We start from the raw sequence: 25466 nt of genomic DNA, 5'->3' as shown, positions 1-25466 counted from the left end.
AGATCCAGTATGTATTGTACACTTAGAGCATATTTCAATTCAGATGAGCTACACCGGAAGTGCTCAGTAGCCATCTGTGGCTTACAGGCCCCTCCCGTACAGCACAAGTACGGATCTTAGCCACTCCACAGAGAATACAGAGGATAGAGTATGATGTTAAACATCCACATGGGGATGCAGTCAACCTCATCCAGAATGTTGGAAATCTTACAGGACAAGTGACCCAGTTTTCTTCAACAAATACAGATATTAAAAGAGAGAACAGAAGAACTGATATGGAATAAAAGAGACTATCAAAAGCAATCCAAGGGTACTGTTTGCATCTTGATTTGAACAAACTGTGAAAAGACATTTATGGGACAACTGGAGAAATGATAATACTTCCTGGATAATAGATAACATTACATAATTATTGGGTGCCTGCATGGCTCAGTTGTTAAGCGTCTGCCTTCGGCTCAGGTCATGATCCTGAAGTCCTGGGATCGAGCCCCATGTTGGGCTCCCTGCTCAGTGGGGAGTCTGCTTCTCCCTCTCCCACTCCCCCTGTGTTCCTGCTCTCGCTATCTCTGTCAAATAAATAAAATCTTAAAAAAAAATTAAATATTTCTTCAAGTATGATAATGGCATTACAGTTATATTAAAAAATAAGAGTCCTTATCTCTTCGAGATAATGAAATATTTGTGGAAGAAATGACAGGCTGACAGGATTTGCTTTACTATAATCCAACCAGGGGAAGGAAAGGGTTGGTTAGATTTTTCACATGTTGAAGCTGGGTGCAAGAATTTGGGAGATCATTATACGATTTATTCTATTTTTTTATGTTTGAAAAATTAATACAATTTAAAAACTTGGTGAGCGAGAGAAAGCTTACCTAAGTTAACCATTCAGCAGCTGCAGAAATACTTTTCTGCCCCTAAGGGATTGACCAGAGGAAGAGAAGAGAGGGACAGAAGGGAAGAGTTGCCTAGAACTGCTAAGAATCTGATCAGGCAGCCTCCATCTCCAACCCTGGAATCCCACTGCCAGACAGAAGCATGCCCTTACTCCACTGATTCTACCCCACCCCATCCTCACCCACTCTGGCTGCATGTAAAGAGGGGCAAAATCTCTCAAGAAGGATTTTTATTTTTTTATTATTTTTTAAAAAATATTTTATTTATTTATTTGACAGAGAGAGACATAGCGAGAGAGGAAACACAAGGAGGGGGAGTGGGAGAGGGAGAAGCAGGCGGGACTCGATCCCAGGACCCTGGGATTACGACCTGAGCTGAAGGCAGACGCTTAATGCCTGAGCCACCCAGGCACCCCTCAAGAAGGATTTTTAGATCAAAGCTTTCAAACTTACAGCCAGAAGACTCTGGTTTATTTCTGCGCCTTCCATCTTTGTCTGTCTGTCTGAGTCTCTGGCATCTGCGGCTCTTTCACTGCCAGCCAAGTCAATAAAAGAGATCCTAGAGAAGACACACAGCAGGGATAACTTCTTGGGGACTCTGCTTTATTTTTACATCAGTCAGCAATTTGGGGCAGCAGGAAGAAATTAACACTGGCCCATCCTCTGGAAAGAAAAGACACTGGCAGCTTTCCAAAAGTATTATACGATTCTGATCTGTTAGCCGTTGTGGGAGCTGTTCACTCAGACACTTCCTTTGGTTTTAATCATTTGTGAGAAATTAATAAAATTAATAAAACATTCTTCCCATAAAGCTAAATGACTACAATGCAAATCACTTAGGTCACCACTTAGGTGATTTTTTTTTTTTTTTTTTTTTACCACTTAGGTAATTAAATAGAAACTTTTGTGGGCTGCTTTCCAGCCAAAAAAGAAAAAGAAAGAAGAAGAAAAAAAGAAAGTTAAAAAAAAAAAACAACAGACTCATTACTCAGAGGTGAGATAGGCTCATCAATCAGTGTGGCAGAGTTTGCTAAGATAGCACCAGAGAAGCAATGAATGTACCCAATTGTCTTATGGCTTCTTTCAAGAAGGATAGATTAATTTTCTCTCTTTTTTTTTTTTGGCCTGTAAGCTGAGATGCATTTCCTACTATTTCTTTGCTGATACTGTGTTTCACGTTAGAAGCAATCAATGTCCCTTTTAATAACTTAGGCTTGACCAACAATAGGTCATTACTTCATGGTTAATTAACTGATGGCACTTTAATACAATGATTTATTTCAGAGCTAACAACTCTACTCTGTATCCCTGATATTTATTAAAAACTCCATGGTGGCAGAGTGTCCTGTTGTTGATAACACATATTTCAAAGTCACATTAGGGAAAGGCAGACAATGCAATTCTTTGCGTATTTCCAGCTCACCTGCCAAATGTCCTCTTGGCTGAATCTTTGATCTGAATTTGGATGATAGCATGGGAGCGGGAGGAGTCTGCGTTAACTCCAGTGGCCCCGGTGCTGCGCTCCTTGCTGCCCTTCAGAATCACCTGAAAATAAAATCCATAGGGTGATTTCCCCAAGAAGTAAAAAATGCCCCTGGTTCCTAAGGGTTGGCTGAGAGCAATAGAGACCAGGCATATAACTTTGTCAGTATACTGCAGTATTTTCAGAAAGCTGCCTAAAGTTTAAATCATACAGAGTAAGTACCCAACAGCAATGCAAACAATGTGGAATACTAACCTTGGGGGAGAACATTCAACAGCTCAAGAGCTAATTTACTTCTTGTCTTATATATTCTTTTTAATATCTTTGATTGATTTAGCCTGACTATAGTCTCCAGGGCATGACTTGTCTCCAAGGCAATGTCCCACAGTACCCATCTATCTCAGTGACTAAAGCAAAGAACAGAAATGTGCACCATGGAATGACTGATTACAACCACCTGTTCCATCAGGAGGCAGTCATCAAGGAGGCCCCGGCCTGATGTGTGGGAACATGGAAGTAACGAGCTATCACAATTGACACGAGCCCATGATTTCCTTTGAAACCAAGTTGCCCCTCAAAATACAAGTAAAGATAACTTGGGTCCCTGTAGCCCACAGGGAGAGGGGGAATAGAGGTGAAGTCTCAGGACTGGCCTCTTGCCACCGAAAACACAGCCATAAATGAACACGCTGCCTTGATTTTAGATAGAGGGAGGAGTGTTGATTACTGGGAATAAAAAAGGTGAAGAAATATTATTTGACAGAGGGGTGCCCGGCTGGCTCAGTCAGTGGTGCGTGCGACTCTTGCTCTTGGGGTTGTGGGTTTGAGCTCCATGTTGGGTGCAGAGATTACTTAAAAATAAAAAAATCTTTATTAAATAAAACATTCATTGATAGAATCTTCACAACACCCTAGATATGAGGTGAGTTCATTATATTATGCCCAGTGTATGTTGAAGAATAAAGAGGCTGAGTTGTGGGGCACCTGGGTGGCTCAGCTGGTTGAGCGTCCGACTCCTGGCTTCAGCTCAGGTCATGACCTCAGGGTGGTGGGATCGAGACCTGGGTGGGGCTCCATGCTCAGCAAAGAGTCTGCTTGAGATTCTCTGCCCCTCCCCCTGCTCACACAGTCTGTCTCTACATAAATTTTTTTTTTAATTTTATTTTATGTTAGTCACCATACATCATTAGTTTTTGATGTAGTGTTCCATGATTCATTGTTTGCGTATAACACCCAGTGTTCCATTCAATACCCTCCTTAATACCCATCACCGGGCTAACCCATCCCCCCACTCCCTTCCCCTCTAAAACCCTCAGTTTGTTTCTCAAGAGAGTCCATAGTCTCTCATGGTTTGTCTCCCCCTAAATAAATAAAATCTTAAGGAAAAAAAAAAGAGGTTGATTTGCTCACAAACAGCTGTTGTGTGACAGAACCAAATTCCATATCCAGTATGTCTGACTCCAAAGCTTATGTGGTTTCCACTATGCTGTCAGGTGCTTATGATAAATTCATTTATTTTGCAGTGAATTAAGGGTAAGGGAGTCCTAACTCATTTTTTCTCAATCTTTCAAAATTTTAATTTATATTATATTGAACATAGCCACAGTTTCCAAATTAAGAGTCCAAAAGTTGCCAGAATCAAACTTCAATAGGCCATAAAATATCTTAACATGCAGGTACTTTTTAAAAGTTTAACTAATATGCATGGAACTAGAGGGTATTATGCCAAGTGAAATAAGTCAATCAGAGAAAGACAATTATCATATGATCTCACTGATACGTGGAATTTAAGAAACAAAACAGAGGATCATAGGGGAAGAGTGGAAAAAATAAAACAAGACGAAACCAGAGAGGGAGACAAACCATAAGAGACTCTTAAATGTAGGAAACAAACCAAGGATTGCTGGAGGGATGGCGGGGGGGAGGGATGTGGTAACTGGGTGATGGACACTAAGGAGGGCACATGATATAATGAGCACTGGGTATTATACAGGACTGATGAATCACAGACCTGTACCTCTGAAACCAATAATACATGTTAATTAATTGAATTTAAATAAAATGCTTAAAAGATAATAAAAAATAAATTAAAAAAAAAGTTTAATAATAAGTTCCTTCCTGATTTAAGCAGTTGTTTCTAAAGATTATCTGTATATGAGATTTAGAATTGAACTTTAAAATCAAATTTAGAATATTTTAGATGCACTCATTTTGTAAATAATCTGCTAAAAGTATAACAGGTCTATCTGATGAATCTTTTTTTTTTTAAGATTTTATTTATTTGACAGAGAGAGACACAGTGAGAGAGGGAACACAAGCAGGGGGAGTGGGAGAGGGAGAAGCAGGCTTCCCGCTGAGCAGGGAGCCCAATGAGGGGCTCGATCACAGGACCCTGGGATCATGACCTGAGCCAAAGGCAGACGCCTAACGACTGAGCCACCCGGACACCCCTGATGAATCTTTTTATCAAGAGAAGAACTTGTTAATTTATAACACTGGATTTTCAACTACATGGCTAGGATGTTACTGCTAATTGGAAATGAGAAGAGTGAGAGCAGTAGTCCTTTCCCCTGGCTGTGGCAGGTGGCCCTGGCCTGCAATGCTAAATAAGCTCTGCTGCTGGCGAGGCCATGAAAGGCATATTTGTAACTGAAGCCTCTAGTTCAACTGTGCTTCCTCATCCTGGCCTCTCCCCTGTCACTCTGACTTCATGCTGACATAGACTGTAAAGCAATGAAGACAATGTGTGATGTTCTTTTTATCAAACTTCTCTTTCCTTTTTCTATCAGAAAAGGAAGACATGCTTACTGTGGAAAACTTGGAAAATACAGGAAAAGTATCAAGAAGAAAATATATACCTCCCATAATCCCAGAGTTAACAAGATTCTGGTGTATTTCCTTCTAGTTTTAGGGTTCTCACACCTCTTCTGATTTTTGGTTTGTTTTTGGTCTTTTACAAGCCCTGCGAAAAGACAGGGGAGATCTGGAGATCTCTTAAATCTCTGTATTTGTGTATACAATATACTTGATAAGGGAAGAAACACAGAGAAGTTGGTGACTTATCCAAGGTCACATAGGTCAAATATAGCCAGGCTAGGGAAGGAAGCCAGGTGTCCTCTGCCACATGTGAGAATACTGATGCCGCTCCTGCTGGGACACAGGGAAAGCTCTGAGAGGCCTCACAGCCATACCTAGCCGGCAACTGGGGATACAGTCAGAAACTCATAGGCTTGTTTGTGGTTCACCCCCAGGGGAGCCAAAAAAGGCCGACTTCTGGGGTTCTATTATAGAGTTTTACACTCGGTTTTCCATGCTCCTTGTCCACCTTATCCATCATGATGCATTAGGTGCCTGTGAGTATGTCTCAGAAAACCTAACATGTTGAGGAGACCTTTCTTGACTCAATGCCTTTTAGGGAAGGCATGAAGGAATTTCTGGTTCCGGTCATTTCCTCAGCTTCAGAAATAGCCTGCAATCACCATTCCTTTCAGAAACTGTGAAATAAAGCAGCTGAACTCTGAGGAGTAAAAATGATTCAGTTTGTGAAGATCATCAGACAAACAGACTCAAGTGCAGTGGTTAAGATAGTGAAATCTGAAGTTAGACTGTCTGGGTATGCATGCCAGCTCTGACATACGGTTGTGTGACCTTTTGCAATGAGCAAAAGTTTGCAAGTCACTTAACTTTTCAGAGCCTCAGTTTCTTATCCATAAAATGATAATCTCATAGTTTACTTAAGAGAACTAAGAAAGATGATACAAGATAATACATGTAAAGCACATTTTAGAATCATGATTGGCACATGGTAAATTCTCAATAAATATTCATTAAAAAAAGACTGATTTATTTATTTATTTATTTTAAAGACTTTATTTATTTATTTGACAGAGAGAGACAGCGAGAGAGGGAACACAAGCAGGGGGAGTGGGAGAGGGAGAAGCAGGCCTCCCGCCGAGCAGGGAGCCCGATGCGGGGCTCAATCCCAGGATGCTGGGATCATGACCTGAGCTGAAGGCAGACGCTTAACGACTGAGCCACCCAGGTGCCCCTTATTTATTTTGGAGAGAAAGAGAGAGAGTGCACATGCCAGTGTGCGAGTGGGGGGAGGGGCAGAGAGAATCTCAAGCAGACTTCCCGCTGAGTGGGGAGCCCCACACAGGGACTCGATCTCAAGACCCTGAGATCATGACCTGAGCCAAAATCAAGAGCCCGATGCTTAACCACCTGAACCCACCCAGGCGCCCCCCCCATAAATATTCATTTTAATAAAGAACATCTTTTTTTTTTTTTTAAGATTTTTTTATGTTTTTAAGTAATCTCTACACCCAATGTGGGGCTCGAACTCACAACCCCAAGATCAAGAGTCACATACTAGGGACGCCTGGGTGGCTCAGTCTTTTAAGCGTCTGCCTTCGGCTCAGGTCATGATCTCAGAGTCCTCAGAGCAAGCCCCCCGCATAAGGCTCCCTGCTCAGCAGGTAGCCTGCTTCTCCCTCTGCTTGTGCTCGGTCTCTCTGATAAATAAATAAATAAAATCTTTAAAAAGAAAAAAAAAAAGTTGTACGCTGGACTGAGTCAGCCGGGCGCCTCAAGAACTAACAAGGAAAAAAAAGAATAAAGAGGAAAAAATAGAGAATATATTTGGGGGAAAATGCAAGTCTAGGAGCCAATAAAATTAGTGCAATCAACTTAAAAATCACGAGGCCCCTTTTCCTCTCACTACCTCCTTCTCAAATTCCTCCTTCCATAACTAAAGTCTATTAGGCAAGTTTCTAAATCTAGGTCCTTTAGACAACACATGTTATGTGAATAGGGAAATGAGGACCTGCCACCAAAGAAAGTAGAGACAACTGCTGAATTCTGTTGCCTGGGAAACATTCAGGGACATTAATATTATTAATAAGAATAGATGTGACGAATTGAGCTAGCATCACACCAAGCATTTTCTGTATGTTATCTCATTTCCTTCTCTATCACCCAACCAATCATCTACTATCATCCACATGTTTCAGGCTCAGAAAGGTAAAGGACAGGCTGAAGGATATATGCCACTGGGACCCAGGTCTGTCTGGTTACGAGGCTTTAATCACTAAGCTTTCTGCACATATACCAAAGGAGGGCTAGGAGCACTTCAGTAGTATAGGCCCTGTGTACACATTAAGTCTCTATCACTGGCATACAACCGAGGCTCATCTATGGGAAGCTTGCGCCATGTGGTCTCTGCTACCAATTAGAGCCAGGGCAACGATAAAACAGGAGACAGATTTATTAGAAGTTTGAGAATGGATACCCATAAGTATGTCAAATGGCTGTAGAAATAACTTAAAAATCTGTAAGTCTCTGCAACTGAAAAAATACTCATCAGTTCCCTGACAGAAGAAATCTTGATTCCAAATCTGAGAAATGTGATGAGTCGGTGCACCTCTGTAAAGGCAGGGAAGACCTGGTGCCTGGAGCCTGCACTGTTAAGATCAAGGTAGTATAATACACCTGAAGGAGAAAGGTCCTGGAAGAAGAACAATCCCGCATAAAAAATGAGGCTGCTAGTTGTGCAGGCAGGCAACAAGTGGCCATGCCTGAGGAAACCTGAAGGTGATCTGTGAGGGTGACACTCAAAGATGACACCGGACCGTGACACTTGAGCAAACACATGGATGATACCTGAATGAACATGAACAGTGACACCCGAGAAAGTGTGACACCTGAGTTAGTAAGTGCTGTTGTTTCGAGTCAATAAATGTTTATGAGGGTATCCATAATTTATATCAACTTTCCACCTTGATCTCAGCTGGCTTTCTTGTACACCATCATATATATTACAGACAAGAGTATCGATGGCAATGAGATAACACATTGACTAACAAGAAATTTCTTTCTGCTTTTCTCAGGAAAGATAACTTGGATAGAGCAGTGCATAAAACTCTTCCAGGGTACAGGAGGTGATCTGACACCAGACTGCCCATTAACACAATGATGGCCCATAGCTAAGGAAAAGGGACTTCCTCCCAACATTTGCTCCTTTCCCTTTCAGTTGGTTTACCCTTCAGGGATAAAGGCATCAAGGGGATCAACTCTCCTGCAACTCCCTGCCAAATAAAGGAATGTCTGGGGAAGAGGGGGCAAGAGGACCACAGTGAATAGGAGTATGAGAAACAATTTCCTTAGGACTCCACAATGGAGAGGGCTCTGGACAGGTTAAGAATGGTCAGTCTCAGGGAAGCCCCTTCAACACATGTCACGAACTTTTGTTCTTTACCTGCTTTTACAATTGCAAGAAAGGGGCTCTTGGTTCTTAGGTAACTCTAAAACAGGCACACTCACGTGCTGTCCTCAGGTTTTAGATCCCAGGACTCAGGAATATGATAATCACACAAATATGAGGTTCCAGCCCTTAAGCAAAATTTACCTATTTGTCCTAGCAAAAAGAAACTTAGAAAAAGACATCAATGGTGGCTCACCCTGCCATTTCACACACCCAAGTCCCTGGAACGGTGTATTGAGAAGCAGTTTTAAAGGTAGGTTTTGCCAAGTACCCAGCCTGTCCTTCTAGCCTTCTCTCTTTGCCTCTAGCCAGGCTTGCTGGATATACTAAAAGAATGACTACAATGGCTGCAGGCTGCATGTTAGAATCACTTGGTGAGCTTTTAAAATAATACCTATCTCCATACATTGGTGGTGGGAATATAAAATGGTGCAGCCACTTTGGAAAACAGTTTGGCAGTTCCTCAAAAAGTATGACCCAGTAATTCCACTCCTAGGCATAGACTCAAGAAAAGTGAAGACATAGGTCTACACAAAAACTTGTATGTGAATGTTCATAGCTGTATTATTCATAACAGTGGTTTCTATAAAAGTGAAAACAACCTATGTATCTATCAACTGATGAATGGATGAACAAAATATGAATCCATATACTCTATCCATAATAGAGTATTATTTGGTCTTAAAAATGAAGTACTTATATATGCTACAACATGGGTGAACTTTGAAAATACACTAAATGAAAGTAGCCAGGGACAAAAGGTTGCCTATTGCAGGATTCCATTTATATGATATGGCCAAAATAGGCACAAATCCATCGAGAAAGAAATTAGTGGTTGCCAGGCCTGGAGGCAGAGGAAATAGAGAGTAACTGCCAAAGGTACAGGATTTCACTTTGAGGTGATGAAATGTTCTGGAATTAGATAGTGGTAATGGCTGCACAACTTTTTGAATATTCTTTAAAAATCACTAAATTGTATATTTTAAAAGGGTAATTATTATGATATGTGGATTATAACTTAGTAAGATATGTAGGGTGCCTGAGTGGATCAGTTGGTTAAGCATCCAACTCTTGATTTGGCCCACCCCCGTTTGTGCTCATGCTCTCTCTCTCTCATGCTCTCAAAAAAAAAAAAAATTTATATATATATATAAATATATATAAGCCACTGATGCATACACTTTAAAAAGGTGAATTTTATGGTATGTGACCTATATTTCAGTTTAAAATAATAATATCTACATTTGGACCTCACCCCAAGAGATTCTGATTTAATTGACCTCAGAGGGATTCAAGCAAGCATTAAAAAGACACTGTGATGAAACTAGAAACACAAGCCACAGAACGAGACAACATGCTTATGACACAAATAACTGACAAATGACTCACATCTAGAATATACAAATCAGTAATAAGAGAAAGACCGATAACCCAAAAAGGAGGGAAAGAACCTAACTGGCATTCCCAAAAGATGAAACCCATAAGATAAATTAAAAATATGCAAAGTGGGGTGCCTGGCTGGCTCAGTCGGTAGAGCATGCAATTCTTGATCTCAGGGTTGTGAGTTTGAGCCCCACACTGGGTGTAGCGATTATTTAAAAATAAAATCTTAAAATTAAAAAAAAATATGAAAAGCTATTCAATTTAATTCTCAATCAGCAGAATGCAGAAAAAAACACAATGAGATTTAATTAAATAATTCCAGACCAGTAAAAATTTAAAAGTCAACAGAAAGTGTTGGTGAGGATGAAGAACAATGGGATTGCTCACACACTGCTTGTGGTAGTGTACATAGCTTTGGAAAGCAGTTGCACCATCCAGTGAAGTGAAGATATGCATGTCCTTTGACCCAATCATTTCACAGCTAGATATATAACCTAAAGAACTCATATGCTATATACTGGAATACATGTGTAAGGATATTCACGGTTACAATGTTCAGAGTAGTGCCCAAAAAGAAACAATCCCAACTACCCATTAACAGAATGGTTAAATAAACTGTGGTATACTCATATGATTGAATACTACACAGCAAATAAAAACAAAATTACAGCCATATGCAAAAACATAGATGGAACTCAAAAGCATAGTGTTGAGCAAAAGAAGACACTAAAAAATACAGTATGATTCTATTCATATAAAGTTTAAAAACAGGCAAAAACGAAGTTACATAGTTAATGGATGAATACATAAGTGGCAAAACTATAACAAAAAACAAAGTGATTAGCGTAGGGGGCCTGGGTAGCTCAGTTGGTTAATTGGCCGACTCTTGATTTCAGCTCAGGTCAAAAATCTCAGGGTCCTGGGATAGAGACCTGAGTCAGGTTCTGCCCTCAGTGGAGTCTCCTTGGGATTTTCTCTCTCTCTCTGCCCCTCACCCTGCATGAGCTTGTGCTTTCTTTAGCGCTCTAAAAATAAATGAATAAATCTTAAAAAAAAAAAAAAAAAAAAAGTGATCGGCATAAATGTCAGGATTATAGGGGACTGTGACTGGAAAGCTGTATAGGGGTTTGTGGGGTGCTAAAATGTTCTATTTCTTAATCTGCATAATTGATTATAAAGATGCTTGTTTCTTGGGGTGTCTGGGTGGCTCAGTCGGTTAAGCGTCTGCCTTCAGCTCAGGTCATGATCCCAGGGTTCTGGGATCAAGCCCCGTATCAGGCTCCCTGCTTGGTGGGGAGTCTGCTTCTCCCTCTCCTCCTGGCTCGCTATCTCTCTCTCTCAAATAAATGAATAAAATCTTAAAAAAAAAAAAGTGCTTATTTCTTTATACTAAACACATACAGGCTTTAGGCATTTTTCTGTAGAGTGCTATTTTTCACAATAAAAATGGTTAAACCATTTTTTTTTTACCTAAGGGGGAAAAAGTTCCCTAATGACACAATATAAAGCTAGGGTTGAGGACCACTGCATTAAAGGAAGAGTCACCAAAAGTATATTTGTACATAAGTTAATAAATTCCTGGAACAGGAAAAAATTTAAATATTTTAAACTCTGTGTGTGTGTGTGTGTTTTAATATTTTAAACTGTTAACAGATATCCTAGTGGGAAGTAGGGAGTTGTATATAGTAAGTTGGAGGTGGCCTTTATTTTTCTATCTTCTTATATATTTTTGTAAGGTTTATATCTAATAATGAACAAGTGTTAAAAAATAACTTTTATTTATTATTATTAAAGATTTTTATTTATTTGAGAGAGAGAGCACCGAGGGAGAGTGAGAGGGAGAAGCAGACTCCCTACTGACCCACTGAGCAGGAAGCCTGATGTGGGACTCGATCCCAGGACTCCAGGATCATGACCTGAGCTGAAGGCAGACGCTTAACAGACTGAGCCACCCAGGCACCCCAAAAGATAACTTTTAATAGAAGATTTAAAAATAGCTTTGAAAAAAAATACCTTTGGAAGGATATACAAAAAAAGTATTAAAATTAGTTGCTTCAGTTTGAAAAGGGAATGGACGGGATATTTTCTTTTTTTTTTTTTTAAAGATTTTATTTATTTATTTGAGAGAGAGAATGAGATAGAGAGAGCATGAGAGGGGGGAGGGTCAGAGGGAGAAGCAGACTCCCTGCCAAGCAGGGAGCCCGATGCGGGACTCGATCCCGGGACTCCAGGATCATAACCTGAGCTGAAGGCAGTCGCTTAACCAACTGAGCCACCCAGGCGCCCTGGACGGGATATTTTCATTGTAACTCTTGAATTTTTTTTTTAAAGATTTTATTTATTTATTTATTTATTTATTTGAGAGAGAGAGAAAACCAGCAGGGGGAAGAACAGAGAGAGAGGGACAGGCAGATTCCACACTGCGCATGGAGCCCGGCGCGGGGCTCCATCTCATGATCTTGAGATCATGACCTGAGCTGAAATCAAGAGTCAGATGCTCAACCGACTGAGCTACCCAGGCATCCTTGTATCTCTTGAATTTTGAACCCACATTAAAGTATTACCTATGGGAAAAAAAATTTTTTTTAAAGTAATCTCTACACCTAACACGGGCTCAAACTCACAACCCTGAGATCAAGAGCCACATGCTCTGACTGAGCCAGTCAGGCACCCCTTACCTCTTAAAATTTTTACTTAAAGTAAGGATATTTCTCTCCAGCAGCTTTTTCTACTACCATAGAAATATATACACTGGCAGCCTGTGAAACTAGCACAAGAGTATCCCTCTCATGCATTAGGTTCTCCCACATGCTCCATGGCACTGAGACAACAACCCTGTAGAGAAGGGAGCTATCCTCTTAGAGGACTCACATTTTACAAACGTTGAAGTGGCATGCTTGTCATGGCCCTTTGGCTACATCTGAGTCCATTATATTTGCTAGATAGCAAAATGAATTCTTTCTCTGTACTTAGGCTGCTGTGGGAGTGGGGGGGAGGGGGGAGGGGAGGTAGTAAGGAAAGAAGAATTACCTCTAAGAGGAGCTCCACACTATCCACCTGAAGTTCTTGCAGTCCCACTATCTGTACCACGTGCTTGCTATCTTCTCTTGCAAAGAGCCTGCAGATACAAGAACACGGCTGGTATGGCAGACCTGCTGTATAATGGACTTTGTTCTTGCCTCCCCAGAAACCATTCCATCATTCCCCTATTAGGTAGCAGTTCTGTTATTTGAGTGAGATTGATGTGTATCCTCCCCGCCCACTCCCACAACTCCTGACCCCAGCCCTGAGCTTCAGAGATGGTCCTTGACTGTTGTAAACAAGTCAGCACCTTTGGCTATAATTAAAAGAAGGAACATATGATCCACATATGGTGCTAATCAGTGGCTTCAGTGATTGGTTCAGGACTGGATATGGGATCTCTGCTGGTCTAATCAAAATAAAGTCCTAGTCTCTGGTTGTTAAGTGCCTGGGAGTGAGATGCTGGTGCTCTTTCTTTCTGGAAGTGAAAGTATATGTGGCCCTGGGGGCAGTGGCAGCCATTCTGTATCCACTAGAGAGCCAGTTTTGGAAGCTAACATCATAGAAGGCAGAGCTGAGCAAAGAAATTGGTCCTTATAACATCCCTGAGCTCCTAGAGTAAACAGACCCTAAGGCCTGATTCTCGTCTAGGCTTTCTAGTTACATGAGCCAATGACTTCGCTAAATAACTTAAGCCAGTATAAGTGGGGTTCTACTTTATTTCCAACATAAAGAGTCTTGATATATCTTCCAAGGGAGGAAGGAAGATTTGGTGCTATAACTGAATTTCTCAGGCCTATGTGTAAGGTTATGGTCAATTAAACCAGATTAAACCCCAGATACATCAAGGGGCATATATTAAATCTATTAGAGACTCTAAGATGATTTTTTTCCCTTAATAAGATAGTAATTGAGGTTAAGAATGGAATTCCACTTTCTAGCCAAAAAAGGAAAGATTTTCTCAAAAAAAATTTTTTTTTTACAAAAGATTAAATTAATTTATTTATTTGGGGGGGGGATGGGAGGAAGAGCCGAGGGAGAGGGACAAGCAGACTCCCTGCTGAGTGAAGAGCCTGACTCGGGGGTCATTTCCATGACCCTGAGATCATGACCTGAGCAGAAACCAAGAGTCGGACACTTAACCAACTGAGCCACCCAGGTACCTCTAAAAACTTTTCTTAGTTTATGTTTCACTCCAAGTTTCCAAATTTTTGCAGAAGGATTGGAAGAAAACAGCTTCACCAATCCCTGTGACCTATCAGCAAACAACTATTGGAAGAGTCAGGCTTCCAGAATAAAAGAAGGATCTAGCTTTCAGAGCCCTCATGTCATTCCTAGGCCCTACACGCTGAGCTCACCCCAGAAAAGTTCCTAATGGACAGCCCAAAATGTACTGCTAGATTTTTAAATCTTATAAGCAAGAAGTATATTTCTATCACTTTTTATACAAGGGTCTAAAAACAATCTAACCTCTACTTTTAAGAGTTAATTCGGGACTTCATACCTAACATAATTGCAGTTTTAACCTCCCTCAGAAATGTTTCTTAAACCCATCAATCAGAAATTTTCTCATAAACACCAATGAGGTAATCTGTCACATGGGCCCTCTCTACCCCTCCAAAGGAAATTGAGGTAATCCACCTAATAAGACCCCTTGCCCTTCCCCACAAAGGAAGGTAATCTTGCCTGGAACAATCTTTTCTTTTCTTTTCTTTTGCTACTAACTTTCTCTCTCCACCCTCCTTTCTATAAAAATCTTCCATTTTGTACAATTCCTTGGACCTCCCCTCTACTTGCTAGATGGAATGATGCCCAATTCATAAATTGCTTAGTAAAGCCAATTAGATCTTTAAAAAAAAAAAAAATTAATTTGAAGATCCATAAACTTTGGTTTCTAGCTTAAGAGGTGGACTGAGGGGGCGCCTGGGTGGCTCAGTTGGTTAAGCGTCAGGGTCCTGGGATTGAGCCCCATGTCAGGCTCTCTGCTCAGCAGGAGCCTGCTTCTCCCTCTCCCTGCCACTCCCCTTGCTTGTGCTCTCTTCTCTGTCAAATAAATAGATTTAAAAAAGGAGGTGGACTGAGCATATATGTTTCAGCTCACCTTTGTCAAAGTCTTACTATTATTTTTAGGATAAAGCATTAACAGCTCTAAACAAAAAGAAAGGGTGCCCTCAGGTAATCGGGACATTTCAGGGGTCCCAGGAAGATAGGCAAAAGAGATATTAGCCAATTAACCAGAGATATAAAAACAAAAAGAAAACACCCACAGCCCAAGACACTTGCAGAGGAAGTGTGGGTCTTCCTAGTGAGCCCTAAAAAGAAGATTCAAAGCCAGGAGTTAGCATATCCCATCCCCTTGACTGCTATTCAAGAATGCAAATATAAAGGGCAATATATCTGAGTAATTCATTAAAGAACTGCACTCACAAATAGCTGACTAGATATCCTGACTGTCCCTTCACCCAAACAAACTGGATGGATGGACGGAGACAGAGAGACAGAGACACACACACACACACACACACACAGCACAACAGCTTTTATTCTCCTGCCAACTGCTCTTTAAACAAAGAGGACTTCAACTACCTCCATTTTGACCTCAAACTTCCTAATTGATTAAGTTCTTTCCAGCTTATCTCTTTACTCAGAGAAAAGACCCTGCAGGCAAAGCATTCCCATAAGGGAACCCAAACTACCCTCACTACCCCCTCAAGCAATAAGGACTGCCCTGAGCCAGCAAGACCCCACCCATGACTGACCCCAAGACAATGATCAACTTGACCTTCACCACCCACCTACGGGTACCCACCAACCTTTGTCCCGTGTTTTCCTTATATAAACCTAGAAGTAAAAAAGGGAGAGGGGCGGCCGGGGTGGGGGTGAGGGGGGGGTTCAGTTGGTTAAGTGTCTGCCTTTGGCTCAGGTCATAATCTCAGGATCCTGGGATGGCGCCTGGCATCGGGCTCCCTGCTCAGCAGGGAATCTGCTTCTCCCTCTGCCCCTCCCCTTGCTCATGCTCTCTCGCACTCTTTCTCAAATAAATAAAATCTTTAAAAAAAACCCTCCAAAACAACAACAAAAAACTCCCGAGTAGTAGTATTTTTGGCATGTTGGAGGCAGTCTTTGAAATGTTATGAAATGAAATGTCTTGAAATGTCTTCCCAGCGTTGGCCTCACTGAAATAAATTCCTTTCTTGTTTCACCACCACTCATTTTTCTGACTTTGGATTTTTCAGTGGCTAGTGGTTGAACCTGGTCTGTTTGGGAGCCCCAGAGCCAGATGCTCTAGCATCCCAGTGCCTGGCTATATTCTGACTGGAAAGGGCTCCTAAAAAGGAGTGTGGGGGCTTGGAAGAGAAGCTGTGATTGAGCTAACTTGAGGCTTCAAAACCAACAGAGAGGGTAAAAAAGAAAAGCAACTCTTCTCCAAAGCAAACCCAAAGCAGAACCCTCCTTTCTTTGGCAGTTGCTATGTCAGGAATGAACCCCGAACACCTGTATATTCTCTGAATTGTGCCATACCCGAAGGTCCCCTTTTCTTTGGAATAGTCCACAGATGGTGGTCTGCCCAAGCCTAGCTGCTGCCTTCTCCAGTTTCACAACTCAATACCTAGTGCCCCTCTCCCATGGGGGCCGTGCTATAATGTTCTCCCTACTGAACTCGAGCTGCTCTTCTACCCCCACCCCCCATTCCAGTGCTTGCCTGGAGCATGTGCAATGTGCACATCCTTTTGGACAGCTTTGTAGGGGCTAGGATTCCTTTGCTGGAGGCTAGTTTCTGTCACTGATTTGGCTTCCCCAGCCTTCCACCATGCTTAGCCTCAACTCTCTCCACTTGGTGTGGCTGCTCCCAACACGTCACAGGTCTGGTTAATTCTGTTATGACACCCTTTTATCCATCCACCTCCCCTATTCCATCTCTCCTCCTTATTCTCCCAGTTGGTACCTTCACAACTTCATTGCTTCCTGCTCAATTAAAGTCATCTGTTTCAACCTAAACAAAATTTTACACCAGAAAAATACAATAGGGATTTAAAGTCAGTTGACTGAATCCATTTCTAAATTACTGTATTATGTTGCAAGGGCAACAGTTTAAGAGTTACAAGAGCTAAAAGTCTACTGTGAAGAAGAGAGATTTCTTTTCTTTTTACTGATTTCAGAAAACTATCATTAAGTTTACCCTAAGATTATTGAGGGGAAAAAAAATAAGTGAAAGCAGGAAACATTATTTATAGTTCTTCCAGTGTAATAATAGGTCAAAAGAATAGGAAGGGATTTAAGTACACGTTGATATCCTACTTCCTGAAATCTTGACTTTTTTCATAGACCAAAATAAAAGGGATAGTCTTTTAATAAACATTAGGATATTGATTACTTAAAAAAAAAAATACTAATGGAAGGCTAATTTACATTTTTCTCTAGCTGAACTGGCAGTTTAAAAAATATTCATCTGGGGCGCCTGGGTGGCTCAGTCGTCAGGGTCCTGGGATCCAGCCCCACATCGGGCTCCCTGCTCCAGGGGAAGCCTGCTTCTCCCTCTCCCACTCCCCCTGCTTGTGTGCCTGCTTTCACTATCTCTCTCTGTCAAATAAATAATAAATAAAATCTTTAAAAAAAAAGAGAGAGAGAGAAAGAAAAGCATAGTCTCTTAAAAAAAAAAAAAAAAATTCCTGACTCAGGAGACTAATTTCACAAAAAGGCACTAATATAACAAGGCCTTGCATCAAATCCATGATTCAGTGATTCTGTGGGACTCTGGCCTAAAACAATGATCCACAAATATACAGTTTCCCACTCATAATCAGTACCTTTTTCTTCTATTTAAGAGGTCATAAAGTTGTCCACAGTAGATTTCATAGAAGCTGATCCACACGAAGAGGTGCCTTCTTGTCTGGGATATTTCTAGTTGCCTGAATATATCTTTGGCAGCCAGAGCATAGAGTCCTGGGTTCTGATGAGTTCCTATCATGGTGTAGGTCTTCCCAGCACCTGTCTGTCCATATGCGAAGCAAGTGGCATTGCCTCTAGGGAAAAAAGTCATTTGTATAACATATATACAAAGAGAAATGCTAATCTACACCTAGATTTTTCATGACAAAAGTCAGATAGAAACAGAATCCTGTTTATGGCTGGTAAAATTCAGCTATAAGTATACAATCCTTTAAGGAGAGGAGGGCTTTATATTATAAAAGCATAGGAAAAAGAAAAAACATTCTCAAAGCAGTACATGAGGTTTTTTTTTTTTTAAGATTTTATTTATTTATTTGACAGAGAGAGACACAGCGAGAGAGGGAACACAAGCAGGGGGAGTGGGAGAGGGAGAAGCAGGCTTCCCGCTGAGCAGGGAGCCCGATGTGGGGCTTGATCCCAGGACCCTGAGATCATGACCTGAGGCGCCACCCAGGCGCCCCAGTACATGAGTTTTTTAATAGGAATTTTTTTTTATGGAACTGGTTATACCATAAGACAAGGACCCCATGCTCTAGAGAATTCTGGAGATGATTTTGCCTTAATCCTAAAAGGTAAGTTTGATGAAAGAAGTAATAGAGAATTAAAATAGATACAAGAGGGGTGCCTGGGTGGCTCAGTCGTTAAGCGTCTGCCTTCGGCTCAGGTCATGATCCCAGGGTCCTGGGATCAAGCCCGCCATCGGGCTCCCTGCTCAGCGGGAAGCCTGCTTCTCCCTCTCCCACTCCCCCTGCTTGTGTTCCCTCTCTCGCTGTGTCTCTGTCAAATAAATAAATAAAATCTTTAAAAAAATAAATAAATAAATACAAGAAATAATGGAAGACCATATGATGAACAGGGTGGTACTGACTACTCCTATAAATATTAAGTTTAGACAGAGGTAAAATCAGTCTAAGCAAAATATTTGAGGAAGAACTCACAAAAGGGCTTTAAGAGCCTCAGTTTTCACTTTCATTAATAAATTAATGGGTTACTTGATTTTTAAGATCCCTTCTAACCCTAACATCATGTGATTCTAAGTGAGAATCACTATCCTTGCATGTGGGTGTATGTGTGGGGCATGAGTGTGAGGAACTGCAGAATAAGAGTTGGGAGACTAATCTGCCAATCACATGTTTTCAGAGGAGCCAGAGGCCAAGGTTATCTGAGTACCAGAGGCCCAACTATATAGTACAGAGTAGAAAGTGACCATACTGTTAAATAGTAAGCAGCTATTACTGACTCTTGAACAGGAATCGCATGAGTTAATGATAAAAGTAGCTACCAGCACCAAGAAGAAACGTCTATGTATAGACAGAGAGGTAGGGGGATACTGGTGGTGGGCAGAGAGATGAAAATGAAGAAAGGAGCCAGAAGCCAGAAAGAAACCAAAGAAGGAGTAATAGCACAACAGCAAAGGAACCACGGAAGTGTGAGAAGAAAGAGATTTAATTTGATTAGATTTAAGCTGCTTGAGCGGAGACCAGTTCCTCCTTGTCTTTTGAATCCAGGCTCCCACTGTGTAGGCACTTGAACACACTGGCAGAGGCTCAGTGAGGAAAAGGATTAAAGGAGGAAAATGTGAACACACTAAAGAAGGTTTAGCAGAATGAGACTAAATAACATCTACCCTATCTTCTGAATTTTTTTTTTTTTTTTTTTGAGAGAGAGAAAGACAGAAAGAAAATGCAAGTGGGGTAGAGGGAGAGGGAGAATGAGAATCCCAAGCAGGCTCCACACCCAGTGCAGAGCCAGATGCGGGACTTGATCTCACAATTGTGAGATCATGACCTCAGTAGAAATCAAGAGTTGGAAGCTTAACCGATTGAGCCACCCAGCTGCCCCATCTTCTGAATATTTTAGTGATGAGCTTTCTGAAAAACAACAACAAATATGCGTATGAAAAATCTCTTACTACCCTTTGCAGAATGGATGCATTTACTTGTTCCTCTTTTTTTAAAGATTTATTTATTTTAGAGAGAGAGAGAGCACGTATGTGCGCACAAGCACAAGTGTGGCGGGGGTGGGGGGCAGGGAGGAGAGAATCTCAAGCAGACTCCCACAGGGAGCTCGATCTCACCACCCTGAGATCATGACCTGAGCCAAAATCAAGAGCCTGAAGCTCAGCTGACTGAACCACCCAGGCACCCCTGCACATTTTATTTGTTCTAAATCTAACTTTAGAAACTTGCTCTCTTAAAAAGTATTCCCTAGATTTGGCATATAAGAAATTGAACCTGAAAGATATTTCACTTTTTCAGCCTGCTCAGAATAAAAAAAAAAAAATTAATGATGTCTACAAAACAACAATAAACAACAATAAAAAGAAAACAAAAAGACAGACAAATGAAGTTATCTGAATGGCCAATAAGCAAATGAAAAGATTCTCAATATCATTAGGCATTCGGGGAAATTCAAATTCAAACCACAATGAGCTCAAGTTACATACCCATTAGCTTGGCTAAAATAAAGACTGACAATACCAAATATGGTGAGGATGTAGAAATGCAATTCACAGGGCACCCCTGCCCCTCCCTGACACACTCATGCGCATGCTCTCTCAAATAAATAAATAAATCTTAAAAGAAAAAGAAAGAAATGCAATTCACATACATCGCTGTTGGGAATAGAAAATGGGTGTATGGAACACTGTTTGACACTTTCTTATAAACACATACCTCTCCTATGACTCAGCAATTCCCTTTCTAAGTTTCACCCAAGATAAATGAAAACATGTCCAAGAAAAAGACTTGTACAAGAATGTTTATACAGCTTTATTCACAATAGTCCCAAACTGGAAACAACCCAAATGTCCATCAATAGGAGAATGGATAAATTGTGGTATTTTTATAGAAAGGAATAAAAACTATGGATACATGCACCACGTACTAATACCAAAAAACATTATGCTAAGCCAAGCATAAAAGAACCTATGTGGGAATGATTCTATTTCTGTGACAATCTAGAACAGGCAAAACTAATCTATAATGACGGAAAGCAGGTCAGTGATTATATAAGATCTGAGGGTGGAAGTGGAGATTTACTAAAAGGGGACAACAAGAGAACTCCCTGGGGTGATGGGAATGGTCTATTATCTTGTTCGAGGTATTGGTTACCTGGATATAGACAACTACCAAAACTCATCAAACCTGAATACTTCTTAAGATCTGTGCATCTAATTGTATGTGAATTATACCTCAATATATTTTTTTTAATATTTATTTATTTGACACAGAGAGAGACAGCGAGAGCAGGAACACAAGCAGGGAGAGCGGGAGAGGGAGAAGCAGGCTTCCCGCGGAGCAGGGAGCCCAATGTGGAACTCGATCCCAGGACCCTGGGATCATGACCTGAGCCGAAGACAGACGCTGAATGACTGAGCAACCCAGGCACCCCATACCTCAATATTTTTAAAGTTATAAAAAATTTTTTTTAAAAAGTCAAACTACTCTGGAATCAGTGATACTAGTAGGCTGTTTGGCATTTTCTATCTATACGTGCCTATATTTTGAATAAACAACAGAAGTCCTTAGTGCCTTTTTGGTCCCATTTAATGTTTATTAAGTGTGAATAATTATTTCAAAATTTAAAAAATACATCTATAAAAAACAGATGATAGTCTCTTATCTATCCCACTCCAATGAAAAAAGTGAGCTATGGGCAGAATACATAATTCCTATCATCGGAAGTTCAAACTACAACCATTTAAACCTTTTTATTCTGAGAACTTTGATGAAATTATATTGTTGACAATTTATATTTTTGCTGAAAATTTCTGAATGCTTGGTGAATCCTACAGAGACAATGCACTCTTTAGAAGAGTCTAAATTCATCAGATTAAAACACAAATTCATGTCTAATTCAAAAACTGAAAAACATAAATGATATTTATAAAGAAATTTGTTATGGAAAACAGTATGAAACAAGAGAAGCAAATAATTACTATCATACCCATTGAAAATATGCTGAATGAGTGGGTGAGTAGTCTTCATGTATACATCCCGATTGGTGCATGCTTCACCAAAGACTTCATCAAAATAAAAAACATGCTGAAAAAGAAATGTGATTTTTTATAGAAGAGACATTTTCTGGATTTTCTTCACCACTATTCTAGTTAACACATACTAAAGATGCTAGTATGTTTTTTAACTAAGTAACTGACTATGACAAACTTAGAGATAAATAAGCAATCAGTAACTATCAAATGACAGGGCCTTCTTCTACTTGAGCTCTCTGTAGTCATGTTTTTATAATATAAAAACTAAAGCACACAATTTTTGTTCTTTCTTAAGTGAAGTAAACTGATGAGTACAAGAGTGAGCCAAACCTCCTTAGGTCCAGGATAAATGAATTCTCTAGGGATTATCCTCATAGCCCAGCTAGGGCCAGCATATTTGAAATTTAGGGGAATTCTAGAGGAAGACTTCCATTTCATAGGTTACATAGCTAAGCTTTAACTTCCTTTTTAAAAGATTTTATTTATTTGAGAGACAGAGAGAGCACAAGCTGGGGGTAGGGGACAGAGGGAGAAGCAGATTCCCCTCTGAGCTGGGGAGCCCAACACGGCGCTCAATCCCAGGACCCAGAGATCATGACCTGAGCTGAACACAGACGCTTGCTAAACCAACTGAACCACCCATGCGCCCCCATAGCTGAGCTTTTAATCCCATGAACATTTATTGTTCAATTGTAACATGTATAACTGCAGTAGGCACTTCAAAGGGCCCAAAGATATAGATATTACCCTACTATTACCCCACCCCACCACCTAAAGATGTGAATCCAGACAAGTATACAAATGCTTCTAAGCTAGAAAAAATCTGACAGATAAAGTACATGTGGAATTCAAAGGAAAAACATATGCCTTCTGATTGGGAAAGACATTATGAAAAAGACTGTGGGGAAGAAGAGGAATTTAAGAGTTAGAGATGGAGGCAGGGAAGATACTCCAGCCACAGGGAAAACATGAGCAACAGTCAAATCAGGAAAGCACAAGGAACATTTAAGGAACAGAGAAGATTCAGTGTGGTTAAAACATAGGATCTTGGTAGGTGAAATAGAAGGCTAGAATAAGGAGTTAGGACTATGTTGCATGGGTACTGGGACACTAGCCTTAAGGATGGAATGTTTATATTTAATTTAGCAAATAATTAGCAAATAGTGGGAAGACAATAAAAAACCTTGCAAAGGAAAGGGATGATGTGATCCATTTTACTGGAAGATTAAAGTGGCTTCACACTGTGAATGGACTAAGAACAGGGATACTGGTAATCCAGTGGTGAGTTAAGAAGTTAGGTCTAAATTTGATGATGACAAAGAAAATAAAGAGGAGATGGATGCATGAAAAATTTGGCAACTGCCTGGATATGACTTGCTGGGGAGAGAGAGTGGTCAAGATGATCCCCAAATGAAAAATCATATAATCTGGAAAAGGACAGAAGACCCTATTAAACTGTGTCTGGAAAGCATTAATTCAGTAGACATAATCATTTGCATAACTTAGAGGCTATTGGCAGCCCAACTATCTCTAAGTAAAAATCCTAATTTCAAGCCTGACTGTAGCATAATAATGGCAGTCCATATACAATGAATGAGACATGAGGTCATTTCTTCTGCGACCTCTTGGGCCTGCTCTAAATATCCAGTTAAAGGAAAATCCAGCAAAGTGAATTTGGGCCAATTTATTATGTGGGTCATTCTACCCAGGTTTGATTCTGTTTGTGTATCATTAAATTACATTAGAATAGCAATTTGTTAGGTCACCTTAGCAGAAATTGGGGCCACAAAGTTGAATTTACCAGTTAGAAAATATTACCAAAAGCTAGAAAATAATGAATCTGTGGAGCACAATAAAGAGATCTGTGAGCTTTTAGTGGTATGAAATATGTGATAGGATTTTAAAAACAATAAAATGTTTTTAACTGTTGAATTTGGGTGGTAGGTACATAGGGGTTCATTGTACTTCTGAATAAACTTGAAAATGGCAATAATAAGAAGTAAAATATATTTCTAATTTTTTTTTTTGGCATTTCTCAGGAAAATAAGGAAGAAAATGAACACAAGTAAATGTGGGAATTTTTAAAAATTTTCTTTTACTAGGCGCCCGGCTAGCTCAGTCGGTAGAGCATGAGACTCTTAAAATTTTCTTTTACTTCACTGAGTATATGGCGATTCTTTCTCTACTTCTGTAAGTGCATGTGAATAACTTTAGCTCTTGAGTAAACATCTTAGAAAACACTTATTGATTAAAGGCATTGGTATCTTTCCTTCCAATAGGATTTAGGTACTGATTTTCCCAGTACTTCTGTAAATATCCTTAATGAAAGATATGTGAACATGCAAGATTATAATTAACATATATATTACATAAATATAATAAATGCTAGCACTACATATATATTTATACGTAAATATATATATACACATATATTTAGATAGATATCTAGATAGATATCTAGATACAGATCTATATATATATTCCATAAAGTTCTTTGCATAACGTATTTCATTTAATCATACTTTATCAATTAGGTTGTATGAATACTCACTTTAGCCTTGTAATGATCAGAGTTCCATAATTTATTTTATTCATTTATTTTTTTTAAGATTTTATTTATTTATTTGAGAGAGAGAGAATGAGGGACAGAGAGCCCGAGAGGGAGGAGGGTCAGAGGGAGAAGCAGACCCCCTGCTGAGCAGGGAGCCCGATGTGGGACTCGATCCCGGGACTCCAGGATCATGACCTGAGCCGAAAGCAGTCGCTTAACCAACTGAGCCACCCAGGCACCCCTCCATAATTTATTTTTTAAATAAGTTTTTTCATTATAAACATAATATGTATTTATAAAATATCTCTGGAAAGACAGACTTAGAACAGGTAATTGTGGTTGCCTTCAAGGAGGAAATACGATTAGCAGGACACTTTTCACCGCATCACTTTTTTTTTTTTTTTTTAATATTTTACTTATTTGACAGAGCGAGTACAAGCAGAGGGAGTGGCAGGCAGAGGGAGAGGGGGGAGCAGGCTCCCCGCTGAGGCTGAGCAGGGAGCCTGATATGGGGCTCAATCCCAGGACCCTGGGATCATGACCTGAGCTGAAGGCAGAGGCTTAACCGACTGAGCCACCTAGGCACCCCACTGCATACACTTTTGTATGTTTTGATTTTGAAATAGGTGAATCCATCTTACTCAAAAGTTTTTACTTTTCATATAAAACAAGCTGATTATAGAAAAATTTAAAAACATGGAACACAACAGAGAAGAAAATCAAATTTATCTATAAAACTTACTACCCAGAGATAGCCACTATTGACTTTCTGATATATTTCAGTACCATCTCTTTTTTCTACATATATTTCTTTATTTAAGAAGCTGGAATGAGGGGCGCCTGGGTGGCTCAGTCGTTGGGCGTCTGCCTTCAGCTCAAGTCATGATCCCAGGCTCCTGGGATCAAGCCCCGCATCAGGCTCCCTGTTC

The 25466-nt window shown here is 40.2% G+C and overlaps 1 protein-coding gene across 2 annotated transcripts in view; it reads right to left on the bottom strand.

Annotated features, from left to right (window-relative positions):
• KIF24 (kinesin family member 24) overlaps positions 1–25466 on the bottom strand; it is an 81476-nt gene that overhangs the window by 16534 nt on the left and 39476 nt on the right. For both annotated transcript variants that reach the window (XM_035016458.1, XM_035016457.1), the window contains exons 4-8: positions 21941–22038; positions 17851–18066; positions 13052–13139; positions 2317–2438; positions 1347–1452 (exon numbers count right to left, since the gene is read on the bottom strand). In XM_035016458.1, coding sequence (XP_034872349.1) covers positions 1347–1452; positions 2317–2438; positions 13052–13139; positions 17851–18066; positions 21941–22038 — 630 coding nt within the window. The remainder of the gene's footprint in view (positions 1–1346; positions 1453–2316; positions 2439–13051; positions 13140–17850; positions 18067–21940; positions 22039–25466) is intronic.

Source organism: Mirounga leonina, unplaced genomic scaffold, assembly GCF_011800145.1.
Source record: "Mirounga leonina isolate KUSES-001 unplaced genomic scaffold, KU_Mleo_1.0 Mir_170, whole genome shotgun sequence".
Lineage (NCBI taxonomy): Eukaryota > Metazoa > Chordata > Mammalia > Carnivora > Phocidae > Mirounga > Mirounga leonina.
This window is presented reverse-complemented; position numbering and strand designations above follow the sequence as displayed.